We start from the raw sequence: 23,838 nt of genomic DNA on the forward strand, positions 1-23,838 counted from the left end.
AGTTTGTCGGATCATGGATGAACTCTTTGATGTTTTCGAAGACCAGCCGCAAGCGGCAGCGAAGGTCACCGATGGCGCACCCAAGCGACCCAAGAAGGACAAGAGCAAGAAGCGTCAGGTAAATGGCGATGTGAAGGAAAATGGCGCAGCGACAGAGAGCAAGGAGGATATCGAGATTCCCGATGCAACTGCTGGTGAACTCGCGGATGGGGAACAGGCTGAAGCGCCTGCGACCGAGAACAACGAGCAACAACCCGATGCGAAACGTCCGCGACTGGAGAAGGAACCGCAGCCTGTACTAGCAGACGAATTCGAGACGGCGCAGGAGCGCGAGGTTGCAGCATCTGCAGGTCTACAAGCCGCAAAGGAAACAACTTCGGTTAAGTTGTCGCACCAGGTTCGGCATCAAGTCGCCATTCCGCCCAACTATCCATACGTACCAATCTCGCAACACAAGCCGCCTGAGAACCCTGCGAGGGTATGGCCGTTCACGCTCGATCCGTTCCAGCAAGTCGCCGTTGCATCCATACAGAGAGAGGAAAGTGTTCTGGTCTCGGCTCATACCAGTGCCGGTAAGACTGTAGTTGCGGAGTACGCCATCGCGCAAAGTTTGAAGAACAACCAAAGAGTCATCTACACAAGTCCTATCAAGGCTTTAAGTAACCAGAAATACCGAGAGTTTGCGGCAGAATTTGGTGATGTTGGTTTGATGACGGGAGATGTCACTATCAACCCAACAGCGACCTGTCTGGTCATGACAACAGAGGTAGGCCTCCATGACTCTTCAAGCGCAACATGGATGTTTTTGCTGACGCACGCGCCTAGATTCTCCGGTCCATGTTGTATCGCGGCTCGGAAATTATGCGCGAAGTTGCATGGGTCATTTTTGACGAGATTCATTACATGCGTGATGCCAGTAAGTCATCGGGAGTACTGCTGGCCCTTAGAAGCTACTGACAGCTATGGCAGTTCGAGGTGTGGTTTGGGAAGAGACCATCATTTTGTTACCGGACAAGGTCAGATATGTATTCTTGTCGGCGACAATTCCCAATGCTATGCAGTTCGCCGAATGGATCGTCAAGATGCACAGCCAACCCTGTCACGTCGTATATACTGATTTCAGACCTACTCCTCTACAACACTACTTCTTCCCCGCGGGAGGCGAGGGGATCTTCCTCGTCGTCGACGAAAAGGGAGCGTTCCGGGAAGAGAACTTCCAAAAAGCAATGGGCAGCATCGCAGACAAGAAGGGAGATGACCCGTCCGACGCTATGGCCAAGAGGAAGGGAAAGGGTAAAGACAAGAGGTTGAATAAGGGCGGAAATGAGGGCCCGAGCGACATTTACAAGATTGTGAAAATGATCATGCTGAAGAACCTCAACCCCGTCATTGTCTTCAGTTTCAGCAAACGTGAATGCGAGGCGTGCGCTCTCAAGATGAGTACTTTGGCTTTCAATGATGATTCGGAGAAGGAAATGGTATCCAAGGTCTTCAACAGCGCTATCGAGATGCTTTCCGAAGAAGACAGGAACCTGCCTCAAATTCAGAACATTCTACCTCTGCTTCGGAGAGGTATCGGTGTCCATCATTCTGGGTTGCTTCCTATTCTCAAAGAAACCATTGAGATTCTCTTCCAAGAAGGACTTATCAAGGTGCTGTTCGCGACGGAAACATTCTCCATCGGTCTGAACATGCCTGCGAAGACTGTGGTTTTCACGAGCGTCCGGAAATTTGACGGTTTTAGCCAACGCTGGGTAACGCCGTCCGAATTCGTCCAGATGTCTGGGCGAGCTGGTCGAAGAGGTCTTGATGACCGCGGTATCGTGATCATGATGGTTGGCGAAGAGATGGATCCTGCGGTGGCGAAGGAGATTGTGCGAGGAGAGCAGGATAGGCTCAACTCAGCTTTCCATTTGGGTTACAATATGATACTGAACCTGATGCGTGTGGAAGGCATCTCGCCCGAGTTCATGCTCGAGAGATGTTTCTACCAATTCCAAAACACGGCCGGCGTTGCCGACCTTGAGAAACGTATGCCTAATCACTTGATAACTGGGAGGAGGATATTTGTGCTAACCCCATTGCAGAACTCCAGGAATTTGAAGAGAAGAGGGCCAACATGTCCATTTCTGACGAAGGCACCATTCGCGAATACTACGAACTAAGGACGCAGCTCGACAAGTTTGCAGATGATATACAAGCAGTCATCAGCCACCCAGATTATTCTTTGACCTTTATGTCTCCGGGTCGTTTAGTGCACATCAAACACAAAGACAAAGACTTTGGATGGGGTGTGGTTGTCAATTACAAACAACGGAGGCCACCAAAGAATTCAACGGAGGAGATTCCTCGTGACAAGAGATATGTCGTCGATGTTCTGCTCAATATTGCCGAAGGCCCGTCTGTGGCCACAAAGACATTTGAGGAGTTACCGTCGGGAGTCAGGCCAGTGAAAGAAGGGGACAACTCTCGGATGGAGGTCGTTCCAGTCCTTACCGAATGCATCCGTGCCATCTCGCATGTACGCATGAAGCTTCCAAAGGACCTGAACCCAAAAGAGGCGAAAAACGGAGTCAAGAAATCTCTTGCTGAGATCCATAAGCGGTTCCCTGATGGCATTGCTACACTTGACCCGATTGAGGATATGAATATCAAGGACGAAAGTTTCAAGAAACTACTCAGGGTAAGAACTTATTTCTTCTTCTGCATTTATTTTGTATTGTGTGCATTACTGACTATCATCACAGAAAGTGGAGGTCCTCGAGTCTCGTTTGCTTTCCAACCCACTGCACAACTCACCCCGCCTACCAGAACTTTACGAGCAATATTCCGAGAAGGTGGAGTTGGGAACGAAGATTAAGGAGACGAAGAAGAAGATTTCCGAGGCCATGTCCATCATGCAGCTTGATGAGCTCAAGTGCCGTAAGCGTGTACTTCGTCGGTTCGGTTTCATCAACGAGGCCGAAGTCGTGCAGTTGAAGGCACGAGTCGCCTGCGAGATCAGCACGGGAGACGAGCTCATGCTCAGCGAGCTTCTTTTCAACGGTTTCTTCAACAAGCTTACTCCGGAACAGATCGCTGCTGTATTGAGTGTATTCGTTTTTGAGGAGAAGTCCAAGGAAACTCCTGCTCTGACGCGGGACGAGCTGGCGAAGCCCCTAAAGGAAATCCAAGCGCAGGCCCGGATAGTTGCCAAAGTCTCTCAAGAATCCAAGCTGGCTGTCAACGAGGAGGAATACGTAAACAGTTTCCACTGGGAACTTATGGAGGTCATCTACGAATGGGCGAACGGCAAATCCTTTGCTGATATTTGGTAAGTCGTCTATTTGTCGGCACTCTTGAGTCAAAAGTCTACTTCGAAAACTAACTTGCCTGTCTCACTAGTGGAATGACCGATGTTTATGAAGGATCTTTGATCCGGGTCTTCCGTCGATTGGAGGAGTGTCTCCGTCAGATGGCGCAAGCCTCCAAGGTTATGGGTAACGAGGAACTCGAGAGCAAATTCGAGGAAGCTCTGACTAAGGTGCGCAGGGACATTGTGGCCGCACAGTCCCTGTACTTGTAAATATCATTTTCTTTTTTTTATACTTCCTATGACCTCTGCGAGGGAGCATGTATGTGTCGTATGGTCACAGTCGTTTTGGAGGTCTCGCATTTCCCTGGCGTCGGAAATGAAAAGAAGGATTTCATTGTTTGATTCTGTCTACTCGAATGAACGATATACGTTTGTATGATTTTGTAGACATGTTCTCAAGCTTCCATCCATCATATATAATTGTAGAAATGAAACCTCCTCCCCTGAATCTTCAATTGTAATGACCATGGATGGTGTCATGGACCAGAAACCTGCGCAGTCGGCCTGCGTTGCCTCCCGCAACCGCCTGCAAAGTGCAAGTCCACCGCTTTTCTTTCTTTCGCCCTTCCCCACCACTCACCTCACCTCACCTCAACTCAACTCGTCCTTACATCCTCTCTCTCTTCTTCTCTCTTTTCTCTAATTCTCCATCTTTTTCTTTGTATTTGAAATCTTGTCTTTCCCTTGATCTATCCCTCTTTCCCGCCCTCCTGCTTTCTTGTGCTCGAAATACTCGTTTCCCTCCGCCACTGAGATATCGGTACTTCTTTGCCATCAACTGTTTGTGACCCATCATGAACAGCTTGGTGGCTACACCACCTGTGCCTCCACACTTCTACGAGTATTCTCGTCTCTCCTCTCCACATCCAAGTAAGTGACTTTCGGGGTTTACAGGCTCGATATTGGAGCTGACGACTATCCCAGTGTCTACCCCTACTCATACGCCCACCAACCGTAAACGGAAAGCCGATGATGATGGCAATGATCACGATGGACGGATGTCAGCTTCTCCCACCAACTCCCCCGCCTTCACTCCTCGATCTCTTCCGGCTCCTCGCTCCTTCAAACGGTCCCGCCCCAACGTCTCTGGCAGACCACTCTCCCTCCCTCGACTGCTCGAAACCCTTGATACAGATGCCTTGAGGGGAATATTACGGTCAATGTGCGAGCGTCACCCGGCTTTGGCTGACGAAGTGATTCACACATCACCACGCCCGAGTGTTTCCTCTGCTCTTCAGGTTCTCCGCAATTACCAATCGACTCTACAAAATTCATTTCCGTTAGGTGGCAATCCTGAGTCGGACTATGCCTACAACCGTGTCCGGCAGCCGCTGGGGAATCTACTGGATGCTCTGAGTGATTTCACACCGCATTTCTTGCCACCACATGAAACTCAAGCGTCCGTGTCTCTGAGTTATCTGGACGGTGCTACAGATATCATTCACGCACTGCCACGATGGCACTCACCACAGAACAACGTAGAGCGGGACTCTGCATATGATGAAATTTGCAAGGCATGGATTCTGGTAATCCGAGAGGCGGCAAAGCGTGGTGGCGGAATTCAGCTACAGTATGGTGGATGGGATCAGAAATTGGCGAAGCATAATCAGAATGCCGGCGGTCGACTTCAGGCTGCCGTTAACGAGCTTGGTAACAGCTTGGGTTGGATGCACGGCCCAGACTCCCAAGGCTATTCAAGTTCGACTGGTGGGGATCTTGTCTCGGTCAGGGAACAGTTACTTTCCGGCACTTATGGCTTGGGAACTCCCGTCAAAGTTGGACCCTGGTAAAGAAGCACTTCTCGCAGTCTTGCTCGTCCGACACACCCTTGCGGCAGCGTCGCGGTTTTACTCGTTATTTTCGATGGCTACTGTCCGATTACTCGACCGTAAACGCCTACATATGATACGATCACGATACCTATTGCATGAATTAGAGAGTTGAGGATCTCCTGACGTTTACAGTTTGCAAAGGGACACTGCGCTTTATTTATTGTGTCATATTTCCGAAAACCAGGCTCGCCGTCTTTTTTATCGTTACCTAGAGAGAGAGAACAAGGCTACAGGGAATACTTCTGTTATCGCGTCTTATTGCCTGTCAAGCTACATCATAACACCTCCGACACGAATCATCACAAGCCTTTTTCCTTCCCGTCATTCATTTTGCTCACTTTTCCTTCTTCATTTCTGTTTCTATTCTGCTACGGCCGCCTTCTTAAGCCTGGATTTTGTGCCGTTTGATGGCAATCATTTCCCCTATGTCCGCTACCTGTCTTGTATACCCTTTGCCCATTCTTTTTCCCGCTCTTTCCGATCATACTGGTGGCTGAAGCTTGGTGTCATCTTCAATTGCGATGGCTTCGATCATATTCTGAATTATTGTGCCAGATGGGCCGGCCATGTATCAAGTAAAAGATACAGATGCTCTCAATCCGTGCATGGTTAGCATGCTCGGTTTTTGAAGAAACAAGTCGCATTCACAATGCGTCGTTTGGGAATTGTGTCTAGAATAGCTTTTTAAACAGCAGAAAGATTGTCGCCGCGCAGCACTGTGGAAATTCAGAGGCACCCTAGACTTGTTGTGGTCCAGCTACGTGTCGGTATGCGGACTGGCCCCTTGCACACAAGCAACTTAAATAATGGTTCTAGAGGGTGAGACGGAATAGAAGGAAAATGGCAGTGGACAGATTGTAATATTAGTCATGTATTCATTCAGAATGAATCTGCAGAATCTTGGTTGACCATGAGTTAGACGAGCATGGATCAATGTTAAAGTAAACGAGTGTACTCCAGATTAGCTCGAAGCTAAGTTTGGTAGTCATATTCTCGAGAATTATGAGTGATGCTCGAGTCGAGAAAGGAAGCAATGCATGACAGATTGCACAATGTGGAGATCGCGTTTTCTAAGACTCATGATAGTGCACGCTTCATGACACGGAGGAACCACCCTGCATCCTCCCAGCCTCCGTTCTCCCCTGGTTTCTCTACCACGGTCGAAGCTATAGATTCGTCAGCCGACACGCTAGCATTGTCGTCGGTCAATTCAGCCGCAGAAGAGTGATCATCGCGGACATCATTGTCGTCTGGAGATGCGTCGGGATGTTTTGCTGGCTGGGCGGGCTGGACATTTGCAGAAAGAGGTAGATCCTCGACACCGAATAGTGTCCACTCGACCATCCGATCGATCCAACTGCCCAGACCGAACCCTCGCTCCCGAGTCAAACGCTGCAGTTCCTGCTCATCGATCTCGTCCTCCGAGTCAGACTCCTCGTCCGAGGCCGAGGCATACCCGTCCTCAAATTGTTGGATGGATGCCATCTCCGCGCGGATACGCTCATCCACAAAGTCAGGGACGAAATGGCGTGTCTCCTCGTCGTGACCGGCTGAGTCGTGAGCATTCGACCCTGATCTAGTGACGAGCGTATCGAGGCTCGTCATGGCCAGATCGGGTCTGCTGTTCCTTCGACTTGCCGCACGGGATCCCCATCTCGAATGCGCGGCCGGCGTAGACCTCCCGGATCTCGATCGGCGGGCCAAAATTGGGCTATCGTGATTTGCTTCCGAGACAAGACTGGTCGAGCTCTCGCGCTTCACGAGCCAGCTCTGGCCTTTTTCCTCTCGCGTGGACGAAGCGAGCGCGATCCCGGCTCGAAGCATCCATTCTGCATCGCGGCGTCCGGCCGACTCGGGGGGCTGATGCCGCGACGAGGATGTGTGAGTCTTCTTCTTGGATCCGTGTGCATGTTGGTGATGGTGCAGGGGTTGTGCGTCGTCCTGGCTCTGCAGGCTGCTGTCGCTGCGGTGGATACGACTTGAGCTCTTGCTTCGGGAGTGCAGACGGACTCGGGATCCGCTGCGGGAATACGAGAGAACGCCTGGGGTCCCTGGGACGGAAAAGCTTGAGAGATAGGATGTCCGGGTCGGGGTGTCGGCAGGTCGCTCATCTCGCGGTGAGAAATAGTCCTCTGGCTCTATGTCGTCGTCAATTGGGAACCGATTTGTTAATGGTGCGAGCGAAACATGATTTAGCGAGGGATATGAGCGGCGAGATCGAAATTCGCTCCCGCTTTGGGATGCAGAACCCTGTGGAGCTGAGTGAGTAGATAGAAGGAATACAGATGGGAGGAGAGACCCATACATCCATTCCTATTTTCTGCTGAGAAACTGACGAAGTGGTTCTGGGAAGAAAGAGAACAGGAATTATACGCTTAAAGAGCTCTTAATAGCTTGCAAGCTTGATGAAATATGGGATGATGTACTCTGTAGACGAGGAGGAGGTGCGGCAAGAATTCGCTGACTCTCCCTTCTCCGCCCGAGCTATGACTGTCGGCATGTGAAAGTGGGCTCGAGGACAGACAGACCTTCGCTCTTGCGAGTGGCTTTTTGGTCTAGGATTGGATCGGATAGAGTGCATCATTGCAGGGCCTGAACCTGGTAGATCGATATTCTTGGGTTCTGGCAGTACTCCGTACGATCTCGTGACATGCTCGTGGGAATACCATCGATGAAGCATAACCTGGGGTAAATCTCCACATCTCCACTATATACAATCCACCTGATGATACACAGCAATTCAGTGCCAACATAGGACATAAGAATTATAGCACTCTACACACAAGTCTAGCTGGGACGGGATGGTATTCGATCAAAGTTGCTAATTTGATTTTCGGCTTGGTTCTTCTATAGAATCTATTCGATTGTCATACGATTTTTCCCTTGTTCACAACGAATGCCTCGATAGCAGAAATCGCAGCCCACAAGCGGTTCTCTGCTTCAGGAAAGACTAGGGACCGCTGGCTGTAGAAGACTTCATCGTGCACTTCCTCGGGGTGACGGGGCAAGCAGTGCATAAATTTCCACCCTTCCTTAGCACCACCACGCTTGGCCAGATCGGCTGTGATCTGGAAGCCTTCAAAGTCTTTGAGCCGCTTGATTGATTCGGCTTCCTGTCCCATGGATACCCAAGTGTCCGTGACCAGAACATCCGCGTCCTTGACAGCTTCCTCAGGAACATTGGTCTGGATAAGCTTTCCGGGCCTGAAAACGCCTTCCCCGGCACTTTGGATAATCTCCAGCATGTGGGCAGGAATCTCGTAGCCCTTGGGCGTGGCAACGGCCAGGTCAATGCCCATCTTGGCTGCCGCAATGGCCATATCAAACAAAACGTTATTCGCATCGCCGATCCAGGCGATCTTCAAGCCCTCCAGACCCAGGCTGGAGAGGCCATGAGCCTTCGGTGTGAACGTTTCGTGCAAGGTCTGAAAATCGGCAACGGCTTGCAGCGGGTGAAATGAGTCACAGAGAGCGTTGATCACAGGGACGGTTGAGTGCTTCGCGAGGTCGGCAACTTCAGCATGCTTGCCGACGCGAGCCACGATGCAAGAAACCATTGAGGAGACCACCACCGCCGTGTCGTATAGGGACTCATTAACACCCAACTGAATGTCATCCTTTCCCAGGAACATCGGGTGGCCTCCCATCTGCACCACGGCACCCTCGGTCGAAATCCTGGTGCGGGTACTCCGTTTACTGAACATCATGGCCACGGTCTTCCCGTTCAGGGCTCCAAGGAGATTCTGAGGCACGGAGCCCGATTTGATCGAGCGTTTGTACGAAGACGCATTGCGGACGAGGGTAGCGAACTCGGTAGGGGTCAGATCGGCAATGGAGAGAAAATGGCGAGGTGCGAAAGGAGAGGTAGGAGGGGTAGTCTGGGACGAATATCGTCGCAAGCCATTGAGGGAGACGCGTTGACGCAAGTGTTGGCCGTTCAATGCGCCGTATCGGGCGGCAGCCAGTTTTAGACCGCAAGCCATGGGGGGAATGAGATTTGAGATATGGAATTGAGAGAACCAACGACGCTGTAAATGTGGTGGTATATAAGTTAGTTAAGGGATGACTCAGAGAAATTATCCAAACAATTACACAGGCATACCTCGTCTACTTGACTGGGGATGATTCAATCAAAAATAAAAGTAATTTAGTGTATCCAATTATCGGATCGACTCATACCAATTATTAAATAGCTGATAGCGATAGTTGGCTAAGCTATTGGACTGGTTGGTTGAGCTCCTCCACAACTGGAGACGCTCCTCTCAGCAGTTTATTATTGGGCTGTTGGCGGTGTTACCTACTTACAGGTTACGTCGTTGATCATCACCTACCTTAAGTCTATCCGATGCTTCAAGTATGGGGTACCTTACCTATCCATCCATCAACCTATTCTTGTTCTGCTCATCTTTGATCTTATTATTGTTATAGATTGCATCCTTCTATAGTAATCGTATAGATCTATTCTTTGTTTTATCTCCATAGGTCCTCTTGAATAAATTATCCGTTCTATTGCTCCACAGTCGGCTGTCTTCCCCACTCCTCCAGCCATTATGGCTGACGAAGAACGCAGACCTCTGCTCAACGAGGGAACGTCTACGGATGGCTCATCCTCTCGCGCAGATCGACCGATTCGACCATTCGAGTTGTCGTCAGAGTCTACGCCTCTCTTAGTCCGTCGTGATGATGGTGATATTGTTGCGTACGGCACAGCGCCCCGGAGAGCATCAGCTTTATCGTCAGCGTCTGAGACCTCCAGTTTGCACAAGTATTTCAAGCGTTCAAGTGGCAGGATAGGATGGCAATTTCTCTGCGCGTCCGTCACGCTGACGACAGTCATTTCCATCCTTGTATTCGCTTATGTAGCACCAGCAGTGGTGAAGGAATATGCGAAAAAAGCCGCTGTATTCAAACCTACGGATATTTCAATTAATTCGACCACTGAGGATGGTGTGCGAACCAGAATTCAAGGGAAATTTGTCTTGGATGCAGAACGTGTTCAGAAGCGGTCAGTCCGGACTCTAGGCCGGTTGGTCACTTGGATCAGCAGGGAAGTGGAAACGGGTCAGTCGGAGGTACAGGTCTACCTTCCAGACTATGGAAATATTCTCGCCGGCACGGCCTCTCTGCCCTCCATCAAAGTGAATGTTCAAAACGGTCATACAAACAACCTTGATTTTCTGACAGATTTGGTCGCCGGCGACCTCGTCGGTATTCGTGCAGTGGCGGACGATTGGATTGAAGGGAAACTTGGTCAGCTCAGAGTCAATGGAAAGGCCATTGTTCATCTCAAGTCTGGTTTACTTAGCTTGGGTGAGCAAGTATTGACTGACTCTGTGACATTCAAAGGTTAGTTCCGTCTACCCGCTGCTGTTCTTCATCATTGGCAGAGAGTTTCTCAATCACTGATACTGTCTATAGATAAAGACTTCCCTGCTTTGCCTGAGGTCAGAATCTCGAAGCTGAATGTCTATGACCTGGATATCCCTGGCGGAAGTGGCGCATTGGCGTTTGACGTGTCGCTCACTGCGTCGATTGATTCTCCTTTGTCCCTGACGATACCCTCGCTCGGGTTTGAGCTGCTCGTACCGAATTGCTCGCCAGGGGACCCCAACATCTTGGTAGCCGATGCGGTCACAAAGGAATTTCAGGTCGAACCTGGTTCCAGTGCCGTCATGAATGTAGTCGGTACTATGCAGAGTCTCTCTGACGAACTGACAAGAGCGTGTCCCGGAAGGGAAGACTCACCACTTGATTTTCTTGTCAAGAGCTATATGAACGGCCGCCCAACTACGGTCTATATCCGTGGAGCTGATAACCCGTCTCTAGAAACTCCACCCTGGCTTTCAGACATCTTGAAGGGTGTGACAGTGCCAATGCCCTTTACAGGACATGCACTGGACAACTTGGTTAAGAACTACACAATGTCAGACGTGCATCTCAGTCTTCCAGATCCGTTCGGTGAGCCAGACTCAGAGGAATCTCAACCAAGAATATCGGCCCTGGTCAAGGTGCTAGTTGCATTGCCGGAGCAGATAAACTTGCACATAGACATCCCACATGTTCGTGCCAATGCCGATGTCTTCTACCATGGGAAAAAGCTTGGAGTCATGAATCTTCCAAAGTGGCAGCCCGCCAATGCAAGTTGTATCAATGATACAGACGGTTCCCCGGCGTTGCTCGTAACCTTCGCGATGAAAGATGCACCGCTAAGGGTTACTGATGAAGATGCTTTGACCGAAATCCTCCAATCTCTGATTTTTGAAGGGAAGCCGGTTGACCTTCGTGTCGTTGCAGCGGTCGATGCGGAAGTCGCAACGAAGCTTGGCCAGTTTGCTGTCAGAGGTATACCGGCCGAGGGGGCCGTTCAAGTCAAGCGTGAGTATATTGGCAGGACAACTTCCGAAGGGACAGATCACTGATCGTTGTTTAGCTCCGTTCTCTGGCACTATCGATGAATTGATGCCCCGGCTAGAGTCCATCGAAGTTGGACATACAACCGATTCTTCCATGCTGGTCAGAACGAGAGTGAATGTCACCAATCCCACGGAATATTCAGCTTCAGTACCTTACGCCGACTTTATGATGTTGTACAATGGGACTAAGGTCGCCCATATCACGGCCCTAGACATCGCGATGGCTTCAAAGGCGGATGCGACAGTTCAGGTCGATATCATGTGGGAGCCGTCCAAAGGAGGCGAGAATGGTGTAGAAGCTGGCCGAGAATTTCTATCAAAATGTGTCTCAGGTAAGATACATAAAAACCGAGAATCATTCATGTCATCGTCAAGGTTCTGACCAACGTCTAGGGTCCAACATTACCGTGACGGTGCAGGGGCACGAGGGAACTATCCCAGCGTTACCTAAACTCGGGCGAGCGTTATCCAAGTTGGGCTTTCAGTTCCAACTCCCCAGGATGTCCATTCCGGGTTCACCCAAGGCACCAAATGGTGACAATGGGGACACCAGGTTCATTCAAGAAGCTACGGTACTACCTGCCTTGATAGGAGCCGTTTTCCCCTCATGAGCCTCGAATTGGTTCTAGTATGCCACCAGTGGGCAATGTGTCTTTTGGCATAGAGCCGATAGTTCGCGGACCAGGTTCCTTTTTGAACAGGCGACTAATCTACGTGTGGTCTTAGCTGCACCTTTGGTCATCCACTGCCGAGTTCACCCTGTTTTCGCCTCTCCCGAAGACGCTGATAGACATCATGTCTGTGCAAGCCAACGCTTTCTACGCGGAACACGAAGAGGTCGGTAGTATTAATTACTCCGTTCCTTTCCAGGTGCCCCCAGGAGTCTCGAAGACGCCCCGGTTGCCTGTCGAGATGAATCCGGATGGTATCGGTTACGATGCTCTGAAAAGAGCTCTGGGAGGTTCGCTTGAACTTGATGCAATAGCCACGGTCGGCCTTCGGGTAGGCCACTATACAGCCACAATTGACTATCACAGCAAGGGAATTCGGGCCAATGTGAAAATCTGATTTGGAGGATGTGTTTTTGGGTCAAGGGACTCTATTTGGCGTCTAAGGGTATAAAGTCATTTGAGTATGGGTTCTACTGCAGGGTGATCTGAGAACACGTAGACGAGCCCGATTCTACAGTATGCTTTCCCTTCAGTACCTAGTCAAATTTGCTAGCAGGCTATGGATTGAGATCACATTGAATGGAAATTGTACACGCGATTAGCGGAATGAATCAATTTCAAGGAAGAAAGCGCTAGGATATACAAGCACGAAGCCGGACACTGATCTCAGAATGAACCAATCAATTTGATATTCCCAGGAAAAAGACATATCAATTATAAATTGTTACCAAGGAACACGGTCAATTTCACCAGGCTTCGAGTTACAACCAGGAAATTTGCTTTTTACAGCAGACAATTTCGTATCGGGCATTGTAATTAACCAGGAGGAAGGGTGCTAGCATCGACAACATCGGCGGCCTCTTTCTCAAGCTCCTCGCTGGGCTCAGAAGAAAGAGGAGAACGAGGAAGGGCCATGAGACCAGTCCGCGTGGACTCGAGAATACCGAAGGGGCTGATAAGTTTCAGGAAGGAGTCAATACGAGAAGGCTTGGCGGAGCTGTCGAAACGTTAGCCGATGCTGGATCGCGAATTATAAAAGAGGAGACATATAAAAGCTTACACTTCAACAATGCAGTTGTTGGTGCTGATGTCCAGAACCTTGCCGCCAAACTGGTGAGTCAGGCGGGTGATGGCATCAAGATGCTCGTGCTTGTGTCTCAGTGCCTGACTGGGAGGCAGATGGCGAGGATGAAATTCGACCTTCTTGGTCTGCGCATCGCCACTCTTGTTCTCCTTCTGCCCTTCCAGAGCGTCACCGGGCGTGGTGATCTCGCGGTGGTGCTGGAGCAGCTCCTCGAAGAACTCGGGACCCAGGATGCTGACCTTGGCGAGCAGAAGCTCGCGCTGCACCAGGGCGGAGTCGGTGTAGTCGAGGACGGCCCAGACGGGGACGAGGTCGTCCAGCTGTCTGCGCGCCTGCTCGACGACACCGTCCTGGCCCTGCAGCACGATGGTCATGCGAGACAGATCCTCAACCTCGGTGTTGCAGACGACCAAGCTGTCGATGTTAAAGCCCCGGGCAGCCAGGATTCCAGACACGCGGGACAGCACACCGGGCTCATTCTGCACCAAGCAGTTCAGGATGTGACGCTTTGGAGGATTGGTCGGTGTGACAGGTGTCTCGTACAAAATCGACGAGACGGCCGTAGGGGCGTCCCATTGCGGCGAGGCATCGGAAACAGGCAGGGGGAGAGGCGAGCGACGATGCAAGGCCTTGTAGGCCAATGCCGAGGTCGAGCTGGACGAGGCTCTGGATGTGGTGAATCGAGGAAGACCGGCTGCGACCCGGGAGGTTTTGGAAGACACCGCTAGAAAGGGCGCTGATGCTGCCGATGACAGCATCAGAGGGCGTCGGAAAGACATGATCTCTCGAATTGACCTGCGACGAAGGCAGGCAAAACAAGAGAGGCTGATCCGACTCAATGGAGTCTTTTTCTAGGACGAGAGGGTGTCGGTGTCGGTAGTCATAAATCGCATTTTATACTCGCGGCCTTCCGACGTCGGGGGCGCTGACTCAAGCCTGTGTATGTCACTTACCAGGGTGACAATACCGCTAGACTTTCTTTAGACTAGCGGGACATGGGAGTATGCGCATCGTCACATGACCTGGAGCTGCTGCACATCGCCATCTTTTCTATTCGTGTCTTTGTCCTCAAGGAGGATAACTGAAGAATAACCTAGTCTGCTCAATTTTGCCGAGCTCTGTCATAACACTGACTAGGTTGCAAACCGCTAAGCCTCACTCAGAGCTCACCAACCTCTAGGTGCTCCTTGACTAAAGCTCCCCTGCGATTGGCCATTTCTCCATACTCCGTACCGAAGAGAAAAAAGTGTTCCGGCGGTGCTGGTTGTTACACTAGCGTCCATTGGGCTGATCCTCTAACTCCACCAAACCTTTTTGTTGCTTTTGGACTCCTAAGGTCCTCCTCTTAGGCTTGTTCTGGACCATCTTCTGTGATTGCGCCTGTCCAGTTACAGCAAAACTTCTTCTGCCTTCATACCTATCGCCTAACATGGCTGACGACGAACGCCGTGCCAAACGCTCTCGCTTCGATCAGACGGAGCCTGAGCCGCGACGAGCTTCACGATTTGACCGTCGCTCTCGGTCTCCTTCTTCGCGACAGCCAGAATCCACTCGCACCCGCAGTCCTCTCAGTCGTGAACCCTTCAGCCCTGGCGCCGATGATTCGAGGAAATCAGGCTCTGTAGATCCTGCAGCTGCAGCAGGTATGACCAGCAACCAAGCTTCAAACCTCTTTTTTTTTTACCGCAGAAGCTGACAATGTGGAAATCTGAACAGCTGCTGCAGCGGCCAAGATTAACGCCCAGTTGCAAGCCAAGAAAGGAATTCAGCACGTCGATGTCCCTCCCATACGTTCGGTGAGAAATCGAGATGGTCCTGTGCTCATGATGCCACTGTTGCTTACTTGGTCCCGTGTATGCTTTCCAGACTGCCAGTCCCGCACCGAATGCCGCTTCGCCGTCCTCCACCTCGGACTCGAAGAAGTTGAATCCCGAAATCTACGTTGCTGACGGCGATTACATCAAAGACATTGAAATCAATGACCTGCGCAACCGCTACACGTTGACCAAGGGTTCCACCCAAAAGATGGTAATTATTCCTGTTTGCGTCTGCTGATATTCCAGGCACTGTTGTGCAAGCCGGCTACCGCTATAGCCGCGCATCTTGCTTTCCCTTCCATCTCTGTTCTTCTATTTCGTGGCCGTGGCTAAAGCTTACCCAAATCAAACAATCCATAGCATCTCACTTACCCTCATTTTCATCTGCTGACCTCCGCTGCGTGACATTTAGATTAAAGACCAAACTGGCGCCGGTACGCCTTCATTCCACATTTATATTATTATGAAACTTTTGATCAAGAAGGAAGCTCATCAAGTCTTATTATCAAGATGTCACTACCCGAGGAAGCTATTATCCCGACAAGAGCATGGCCACCGCCGCGGTATGTGCTTATCCTTCCTCATTCCCCTCCCCCCCCCAGTGCGTACTATTGCTAATAAGATTTGTGTAGAACCCGCCGCTGTACCTCCACGTAACTAGCACGTCCAAAGAAGGCCTCGAAAAGGCCGTGGCCCTGATCGACGAACTGATGCAGAAGGAACTACCGAATCTCGTTGACGAGAGACGATTCCGCCGGCGTGAGCCGGATCCAGTTGAGCGTGATGAATACGGCCGTGTATGGACTCGTTCACTTGTTCACTTCTGAGAAGGCGCTAATTGCGTACAGCGTAAATGGCCCGAGGAACGGATTCCGGTTGATCTGGAACCGATCCCTGGATTCAATCTCCGAGCCCAAGTTGTCGGACAAGGAGGGGCATATGTGAAGCACATTCAACAGAAGACTCGTTGCAAGGTGCAGATCAAGGGTCGCGGCTCCGGTTTCTTGGAACCAAGCACCGGCAGGGAAAGTGATGAGCCCATGTTTTTGCACGTAGCGTAAGTACAGTTTCAGTCTCCGTTCTGATTGGACTCGATTGACTGACGGAATGAAGTGGCCCCGATCCAAACGATGTCCAGGCTGCTAAGGAACTCTGTGAGGATCTTCTAGCCAATGTCAGGGAACAATATCAGCGCTTCAAGGAAAATCCGCCTCAGCACAGCTATGGCGGATATGGTCAACGCGGTGGTGATCGTTACTATGGAGGTGGTTACGGCGGTGGTTACTCCAGCCAGCATAACCAGCAACACTCCAACTCGCCCTCTGCCACGGCTAGTCCTGCACAGGCTGCATCAGGAACGTCGGGTGCCGCTGGTGCTGGAAGCCCGGCTGACTATAGCGCACAGTACGCGCAATATTACGGAGCTGACCCCTATGCGGCCTACGGTGGCTACCAGAACTACGTAGCATATTACCAGTACTACCAACAGGCGGCTCAACAACAGCAGCAACATCAGCCTTCCCAGTCCCAGAGTCCTGCCCCTCCGCCACCACCCCCAGCTAGCGAGGCCCCACCCCCGCCACCCCCTGGCTCTGGCTCTCCCCCTCCGCCGCCTCCTGGCGGTGGCAGCTACAGTGCTGTAAGCATCAGTTGAGCTCAGTGATGGAGATCTTACACTAACGTCGTCAATCAGGTTCCACCACCTCCCGGTCTTTAGGAATGTTATGCCATGGTTCCCAGGACATCCACATGACATAAGGGAGCAGTGACAGTTAAGTCGAACGCTCGCAAGGAAAAATTCTTTATTTTATAGGTCGAGCTGATTGTTGAAGAATAATTTTCAAAATTCATCTCGTTTCTTACAATAATGTCTTTTGGCAGTCAATTAATTGAGTGTGGTTGGCCTTCGGCACTTGTAGATTATCAATGGGATTTTGTCAATCTATACTCATCACAAATCTCGGTTTGAAATCTGCAACATACTGATGAGTTGATAGCAAATACTTCTAAGTCTCTGGTATTTGATAGAGGAAACAAAAGACCTGCCAAAGAACAGCTTTACACATACCGTCCTCACAAAGCCATACACTCCGTTCTTCAGCAGATCCGAGTCATGTTCCGGTCCCTGCATGATCTAGAGTACCAGAGATCACCAATAACAAGCACTCTAGTGGAGATCACTAAACATTCTTTGGATGATCTGAACAAGGCTGCGGTCCATGAACGCTGAAGGGTCGCTCGGAGGGGGCATGCTCGCTTTTCGTTTTCTCAGCTCAACCGTGCCATATTTGCAAAAATCACAGGCAAAGTCACAAGGGGACGTGGTCGCTCCCTCGGTCCTCACGTTGCGGCCTGGGACTTGGGACCCCATCATCTCGAGCTCCTGGTCCCCGAAGAAGTCCTTGATGAGCTCATGTCTGCATTGGGTCACTGTTTCGCAGTATCGGATAACCTGTTTGAAGCTCTGCAGCCGGGCACTGTGGCTCTGTAAGTTATGTACGGCTGTTGTATATGAGTCCGGGTTTTCACTGCTGTTATCGCCTTTAATACCAGCTCGAATCTTGGCGTTCTGGACGTCCTTGTAGAGGCGGTCGAGGACCCGGTCTCGTTCTTGGGTGTTATAATAGATGAGAGAGGCTGCGGCGCGGCCGTCTCGGCCTGCACGGCCAGATTCTTGAACGAGACCCTCGAAGCTGCGAGGAGGAGTCCAGTGGACCACAAAGCGGACGTGGGGGTTATCAATGCCCATACCGAACGCGTTAGTCGCAACGATGATATAGAATGAAGGATGGGGGCCTTCCTCTACAGCCAAAGGCCTTGACGCGGTCCACTCAGTTTGCACGCGATTCCTGTCTTCGGAGGAAAGGCCGGCGTGATAAGCTACTGCATGAATGCTTCCATCAGAAACTTTCGTGAGAGCGGTGGCTAGCTGTTCAGCAATTACGCGGTAAGGCACATAGACGATGCCGAAAATCGGGGGAAGTACGGCGTCCTTAGCGTCTAGCCTAGCTTCTCGTCGCGATCGGATGGATTTTAACCACGAGTGTAGGTCGTTCAGCTGAAAATCTTCGATCTCAAGCGGGTCTTGTGCAAAATCTTCGAGGTATCTGATCTCATAGTGGATGTTCGGCCGAGCAGAGGGAGTGTTGAATAACTTCAGCCGAGCAGGCTCTAATCCAAGGATGTTGATGATATCTGCACGCACACGCGGAGTTGCTGTGGCCGTGAAAGCACTTATTGGAACTGGCGGCTCAGTCAGATGACGCCTGAACCAAGAAAGCTGTTTGTACGCCGGACGAAAGTCGTGGCCCCATTCGCTAATACAATGTGCTTCATCAATTGCTATGCGGATCAACTCTCCCTGTGAATGGATAGTCTGAAGAGTCCGCCTGAACGCTACGGTCTGGCATAATTCTGGCGTCACATAAAGAAGACGTGTTCTGGGGTGCCCAGAAAGAAGATCGTCTATAATCAACCGTCTCTCCGCTAAAGGAGTCGTCGAGTTGATGGTGGATACTGCTACTCCCAGAGCCTGAAGTGCATTCACCTGATCCGTCTATTGGGAGGACACATCTTTAATGGACTGCACAAATTTATAAAGGCGGGAACAGCTGAACAGAGCTACTCACCATCAAAGCAAGCAGAGGACACACCACAACAGTCACTGTCGACGAAGAGAGTAAGTAATCAAAGGAAATGCCTTAGTGAAATGCCAATTTTGCAAACTGGTGGAGGGTGGACCAACCGCCATGACTGAGGACAGCAGGCAGCTGGAAGCACAAGCTCTTTCCGAAGGATGTCGACGCCTGCAAGAAAACGTCATGACCCTCGACCGCAGCTGTTACAACTTCGCGTTGAAGAGGACTGGTATCAAGGTGTGGCATGTCAGTGTTATCTTGAGTCCTATGCGGCAATAGTATTCCAGGAACTTACCGAAATGATTGCTTGCGGAAGACACGGTGCAAGTAGAAATCCAAGTCTACTTTACGGCGCTCTAATCCGCCGTTAAGCATCTCTGCATCGTTGAGACCAATAGTAAGCTCAGAACATACAGTGATGAGAACAATTGTTCGGCTAAATTATCTTCGATCCACGCGTCGACGCGAAAAAGCCGAAAAGAAGGGACACGCGGTATCACGTGACTAATATATGGCTTGACATGATTTGATATTCCTCTAAGAGAGCAGGAGCCATCCCAGTGCCATCCGTTGACCTTCTACATGTATCGAAGTGGACTTGCCAAGCACATAATGGTTTGTCTATATGTCACAGTCGACTTACTCTAAGGGTATTTATATACAGATAGATAATATACAAGTTCAAGGCGCTGCTGCTACCAGCCAGCCATCAGCCATCAGCGCCCAGTAAGGTCTTTAATATACTTGTTGAGCTCCTCCTTGACGGCGAGGACATCCAGCGACTTTCGTTTTTGAGGCCGCCAGATGCGCTCCAGTGACAACCAGACGTCCATCACCTCTTCAGGCCCACAGCAGGTGCCAAATGCCCGAATGATCAGCAGAATCATTCGACGGCCCAGGAATACCCCGTTCTCGATCCGGCGCCCAAGTTCATGCTCCATAGGGTCCGAGTCACTCGGCGCGCTTTCTGTTGGGGCCAGAAAGAGGTCATCAACATCGAGCTCGATACCATCGTCGAGCTCTATAACCTGTTCACCATCGTTTGTTTCATCTTCTTGTTCGTCCATGCGTTGGCTGTTATCTTGGACTTCGTTCTCTTCTGGGGTATCCTTGATCTCACTGATGCTAGGAACATCGTTTCCGCCCGCCCGTTCACTGGCGTTCAAAACAGCCTTGGTCTCGCCAGTGCTTGACGGTAGTGGAGTGTACAAGCCAACTGTGGGTCGAGAAGAGTCCGCCAACGTTGTCATTACAGTCGGGGAGTCGCCCTTCAATGGGTTCTCCCAAGTAAGAGCAGGTCGATGGATAGAGAAGTCGCCATTCAGTCTTGTCCGTGACTCGTAAAGGGCACGAACATATGATCGCCAAGCGAACCGTAACTTATCCGCGGTCCAACCCTTCTTCTTTCTGCCATGGCGAGCAAAGCCTTCGAAAAGTAGCAGATATATCATACCGCGAGGTGGAATTGCGAACGTTTTCTCCATATCCTCAACGATCTTCGAGAAAGCTTGCAGGTTACCCGAGTGAATTGCATGGTAAGAAAGAAAGATGTGAAATGTTCGCGTGTCCGGGCTCATCGGGATGGACTCCTGTAGGGCGCGATGGTGTGCTGGCAAAGTGTGTTTAATACGAGCTGCCATCTCAAAAGCACGATTGAGCTCCTTGGCTGCTTTCCGGTACAACACCAATTCCGAAGCAAGCGCCGGTTGGTGAGTCGACGACACCCCCTTGTGATCAGTATCTCCAGCTGGTCGTGCAGCCGCCTGCGCCTGCATCATCCGTTCGTACAGCGATTCCGCAATCCGGATCTTACCAGCCCTGATGAACGATGTCATTAGACAATTGAGGACCGCCGTATCAACGATTTCCCCTGCTGCTAAAAACTCATCGAAGGCCCGATGTATACCGTTGACATCGCGCAGCATTCCATAATAGTAAATCTTTGAGACTTTGCCGGCACGTCGAAACTCAATGCCGCGCTTTGACATTTCTTGAAGCAACCTGTCTGCAACTGTGAACTGACTCGCTTTGATGGCGATATCAAATAGAATAGTGAAAACCACCGGGTCGGACTCAATTCCAGCCAAGTGTTCCATTTGTTGCCAGATGCCGATCGATCGCACGAGATCTTGTTTCTTCACATGGCCCATCGCCCTTCCTGCCAGGTGAATAGCAGATGTCCATAAAGCGGGTGACAATGGAAGCTTAGCAGCAATCATATCTTCCACTATAGCTAGATAACGGCGTGCGTCAGCCCAACGACGATTGGGAGGCTGGGACATTCGACGCAAAAGAAGACCACGGGTGCGCTTCGAAAGGTGCGCCACACCGGGCGACGGAAGGTCTCTGTAGAGACGGAAGATATACTGATTTGTTTTTTTAGGATCCTCGACAGCTTCAAGGAATCTCTCAACAGCTTGAAACTCAATGGCGTCTCTGTTGGTATCTTTTCCGACTTTGAGCGGTGGTGATGGTGTCTTTGAACAGTCCGCATCGGGCTCGGACGCTTTCTTCCGGTCTAATAAATGTTCCAACTGTTTAGGATGCGCCGCCCAGCTCAAGGCGGTTGATTCTTTTCCAGAAAGTGGCTCTATAAGATGAATAGGGCCCTCCAGTGCATCAATCTGATCTCTCGTTTGGTTGGATACGAATTCGTTCGAATCGCTAGGATGAGGTTCTTTCGAAGGGCCATTATCATCGAGGAATGACTTGCTCTTCGAGCGAAGTAATGCTGACTGGCTATTATGACCTTGATTTCGACCTGCTTCGAGGTCTTCGGCCCGTTGGTCTAAGCCTGCCACATTCTTCTGAGTCCCATAGCCTTCCCCATGGTCATCATCCTTAACCTTCTGCACGACACCCGAGTTGAATGTTCGTTGCGTCCGCAATCTGTCAAAGCCAAAACACTCTACCGGCGAGTTTGAAGGGACCGGGCGCTTCCCAGACGTGAGCCGCCTGATGTTTGCCAGACTCTTTCCCTTCATACGAGCCATGTTATGGGTTGAAGACTTTACAGCCATTGTAGAAAGCCCTCTGTTGCGGGGAGAGTGATCGCGACAGAAACTCGCCATGACCAAGGAGTTGACGAAAATGTCGGCTATAGATGCAACGGAGGGACGAATACGGCGATATCCGAGCCTTTTGATAGAGGCATTGTAGCTGGATGAGGGCGTATCTGAGACGGGCATCGAGCGGGAGTTGCGGGAAAAGTAAGTATCCGGCGCCTGCAAAGGACGGATTCCCGCGTCGGGTGAGCTTTGGGACCTATTGAGAAGAGGCATGAGACGGCAGACATGGTGGCATCGGATCAGCCATGCATGTCCCGAGGAAATTCTCGAGCAGGTTGAACAGGGCAGGGCAGCTTGCTCTTCAAGCAACAGAGGGTGACGAGATGGAAAGGTGGAAGGGAGAACAGTAAGATATAGGGGAGAGCAGTGAGTTCGATGAGGCGGGCCTAGACAGACAAATACAATTACTGTCCTGCTGGTAATTGAGCGATGATATAGAAGCTCTCCCCGGCGAGCGAGTAATTTATGGAGCCCTTCTGCGTTGATTGTCTTGGAGAACTTGCATTTCTCAACTTTCTCTGCGCTTGGGCGGAGCCCGTCGGTCGGTCCAATCGGAGGCGCGCATTACTCTCTCCGCTCAGGATTGCCCTCTTTTTTACACCCGCACTCGATATCTCCAGAGCACCAGAATCTGACCTGGAACGAACGAATTGCACATTGCGTTGCGGAAAATAGGGGAAAAGAGGCCTCAAGTCTAGAGGTATCCCTCCAACATTGGACAGAAGTCGTTGTGAAATCTCGAATTACACATTCGAAAGGGCCTACCGAGGCCGTCTCCCCCAGCCACTATGGGCAAATACAATTTCACAGCACTCCGAGTTCGCCAAACAGCATTGCGACAGCATGCGGCTGGCAAGATTCGCGCTCCCCCAAAGTGGCTTGATGTAGTGGCCGATATTCCACCTGCTCAGGTCCTTGTGCGAAACCAACCAGCTCAGCATCAGCTCGTCCGACAGCGCGTGAAGACGCTTCCCGGTGCCTCGAAGCCGCAGGTCGTCTTCGAGGTTCAAGAGAAACGTATCAAGCCAAAGAAGGCAAGTCGTATGTTCTTGCCGACTGAAATCAAATACGAGGAAGATCAGCTGCGACGGGAATTCTTCCGTGATCATCCTTGGGAACTTGCTAGACCCCGGGTCCTCGTCGAAAGCACCGGCAAGGATTCCGAACATTATGACTGGAGCCGGCTCCAGCAACCAGGGAAGAGATTAGACGGTGAAAGGTATGTGCCATGCACCGCAATTGCTTGAGATGCGCCCCAATGGTCAGTCAAGGACGGATGCTTACTACTTTTCTTCCATTTCAACAGTGTCGTTCAACGCCAGCTCTGGCTTTTAAACAATGTGCCCGATATGACAAAGAGCGCTGCTTATGATATTGCCCGGCGTGAATTCTACCGACTACGACTACAAGAAGATATTGAACGACGAGTCGCTGCAGAGGAGGCGGAAGCAACGGGAGCGACCTTCGGGCCCTCTCTCCTGGAAGTTGGCATGGAACTGGAGAACCAAGAGTACGAGCGTTGGAAGGCATGGGCCAAGACAGAAGCGCAATTGCTGGATCAGAGAACGGCAGCATTTACCGGTGCTCCTGAGATTGCCGCCGCCAATGATGCTGTGGAAGTGCTGGAAGAAAAGGTGCCAGTGCCGGTATAATACATTTTCCCAAGAAGAGATTATCACAAGCCTCATACTCCTCGCAACTGAACTGGAGGAATTGTTGCCTAAACACAACATGTATATTACTTGGATTTGGTCCATCTTTACGCTTTCGTTTCAACCTCTTATCTTTTCAAAGTCCTCCTTACCACGCACTGTATGTATTTTTTTCACTTATGGGCAATACCATATACTCAGCCACAATGATCGTGTCTTTCTACATAGTATTATGTATATTTGTCCTTTCAATAGCAGTACAGGATTTAGGCGAAACACCTAGGTAGTGAAGGCAAGACTGTTCAGCC

General features: G+C 50.7%; 10 protein-coding genes across 10 annotated transcripts; 5 read left to right on the top strand and 5 right to left on the bottom strand.

Annotated features, from left to right (window-relative positions):
• Positions 1–13: 13 nt before the first annotated feature.
• Positions 14–3,565, top strand: ALT_5199 (ATP-dependent RNA helicase MTR4; the record flags this gene model as incomplete). The annotated part of the gene is made up of 6 exons (XM_033555368.2): positions 14–766; positions 826–916; positions 970–2,031; positions 2,088–2,683; positions 2,748–3,313; positions 3,385–3,565. The coding sequence occupies 6 exons, from the start codon at positions 14–16 to the stop codon at positions 3,563–3,565; spliced, it is 3,249 nt and encodes a 1,082-aa protein (XP_033411259.2).
• Positions 3,566–4,149: 584 nt separating this feature from the next.
• ALT_5200 (cut8/STS1 family protein) lies at positions 4,150–5,145 on the top strand (the record flags this gene model as incomplete). Its single annotated transcript, XM_033555367.1, has 2 exons — positions 4,150–4,225; positions 4,280–5,145. 2 exons carry the CDS (start codon positions 4,150–4,152, stop codon positions 5,143–5,145), a joined length of 942 nt encoding a protein of 313 aa, XP_033411258.1.
• A 1,119-nt stretch (positions 5,146–6,264) lies between these two features.
• On the bottom strand, positions 6,265–7,494 carry ALT_5201 (DUF3984 domain-containing protein; the record flags this gene model as incomplete). The annotated part of the gene is made up of 1 exon (XM_089599882.1): positions 6,265–7,494. One exon carries the CDS (start codon positions 7,492–7,494, stop codon positions 6,265–6,267), a length of 1,230 nt encoding a protein of 409 aa, XP_089455759.1.
• Positions 7,495–8,054: 560 nt separating this feature from the next.
• argB (ornithine carbamoyltransferase) lies at positions 8,055–9,170 on the bottom strand (the record flags this gene model as incomplete). The annotated part of the gene is made up of 1 exon (XM_033555365.1): positions 8,055–9,170. The coding sequence occupies one exon, from the start codon at positions 9,168–9,170 to the stop codon at positions 8,055–8,057; it is 1,116 nt and encodes a 371-aa protein (XP_033411256.1).
• A 567-nt stretch (positions 9,171–9,737) lies between these two features.
• Positions 9,738–12,668, top strand: ALT_5203 (uncharacterized protein; the record flags this gene model as incomplete). Its single annotated transcript, XM_033555364.2, has 5 exons — positions 9,738–10,533; positions 10,606–11,562; positions 11,618–11,932; positions 11,994–12,172; positions 12,327–12,668. 5 exons carry the CDS (start codon positions 9,738–9,740, stop codon positions 12,666–12,668), a joined length of 2,589 nt encoding a protein of 862 aa, XP_033411255.2.
• Positions 12,669–13,087: 419 nt separating this feature from the next.
• Positions 13,088–14,134, bottom strand: ALT_5204 (acetolactate synthase regulatory subunit; the record flags this gene model as incomplete). The annotated part of the gene is made up of 2 exons (XM_033555363.2): positions 13,088–13,268; positions 13,332–14,134. 2 exons carry the CDS (start codon positions 14,132–14,134, stop codon positions 13,088–13,090), a joined length of 984 nt encoding a protein of 327 aa, XP_033411254.1.
• Positions 14,135–14,784: 650 nt separating this feature from the next.
• ALT_5205 (KH domain-containing protein) lies at positions 14,785–16,889 on the top strand (the record flags this gene model as incomplete). Its single annotated transcript, XM_033555362.2, has 9 exons — positions 14,785–14,998; positions 15,072–15,151; positions 15,222–15,383; positions 15,585–15,606; positions 15,683–15,735; positions 15,805–15,969; positions 16,021–16,229; positions 16,286–16,811; positions 16,866–16,889. The coding sequence occupies 9 exons, from the start codon at positions 14,785–14,787 to the stop codon at positions 16,887–16,889; spliced, it is 1,455 nt and encodes a 484-aa protein (XP_033411253.2).
• A 450-nt stretch (positions 16,890–17,339) lies between these two features.
• Positions 17,340–19,185, bottom strand: ALT_5206 (putative RecQ family helicase RecQ; the record flags this gene model as incomplete). The annotated part of the gene is made up of 3 exons (XM_089599883.1): positions 17,340–18,415; positions 18,918–19,036; positions 19,106–19,185. The coding sequence occupies 3 exons, from the start codon at positions 19,183–19,185 to the stop codon at positions 17,340–17,342; spliced, it is 1,275 nt and encodes a 424-aa protein (XP_089455760.1).
• A 341-nt stretch (positions 19,186–19,526) lies between these two features.
• ALT_5207 (pentatricopeptide repeat protein) lies at positions 19,527–22,091 on the bottom strand (the record flags this gene model as incomplete). The annotated part of the gene is made up of 1 exon (XM_033555360.1): positions 19,527–22,091. The coding sequence occupies one exon, from the start codon at positions 22,089–22,091 to the stop codon at positions 19,527–19,529; it is 2,565 nt and encodes an 854-aa protein (XP_033411251.1).
• A 575-nt stretch (positions 22,092–22,666) lies between these two features.
• On the top strand, positions 22,667–23,530 carry rsm25 (mitochondrial 37S ribosomal protein mS23; the record flags this gene model as incomplete). The annotated part of the gene is made up of 2 exons (XM_033555359.2): positions 22,667–23,097; positions 23,185–23,530. The coding sequence occupies 2 exons, from the start codon at positions 22,667–22,669 to the stop codon at positions 23,528–23,530; spliced, it is 777 nt and encodes a 258-aa protein (XP_033411250.2).
• Between the last annotated feature and the right edge of the window lie 308 nt (positions 23,531–23,838).

Source organism: Aspergillus lentulus (assembly GCF_001445615.1).
Source record: "Aspergillus lentulus DNA, contig: Alt09, strain: IFM 54703, whole genome shotgun sequence".
NCBI classification, from domain to species: Eukaryota; Fungi; Ascomycota; class Eurotiomycetes; order Eurotiales; family Aspergillaceae; genus Aspergillus; species Aspergillus lentulus.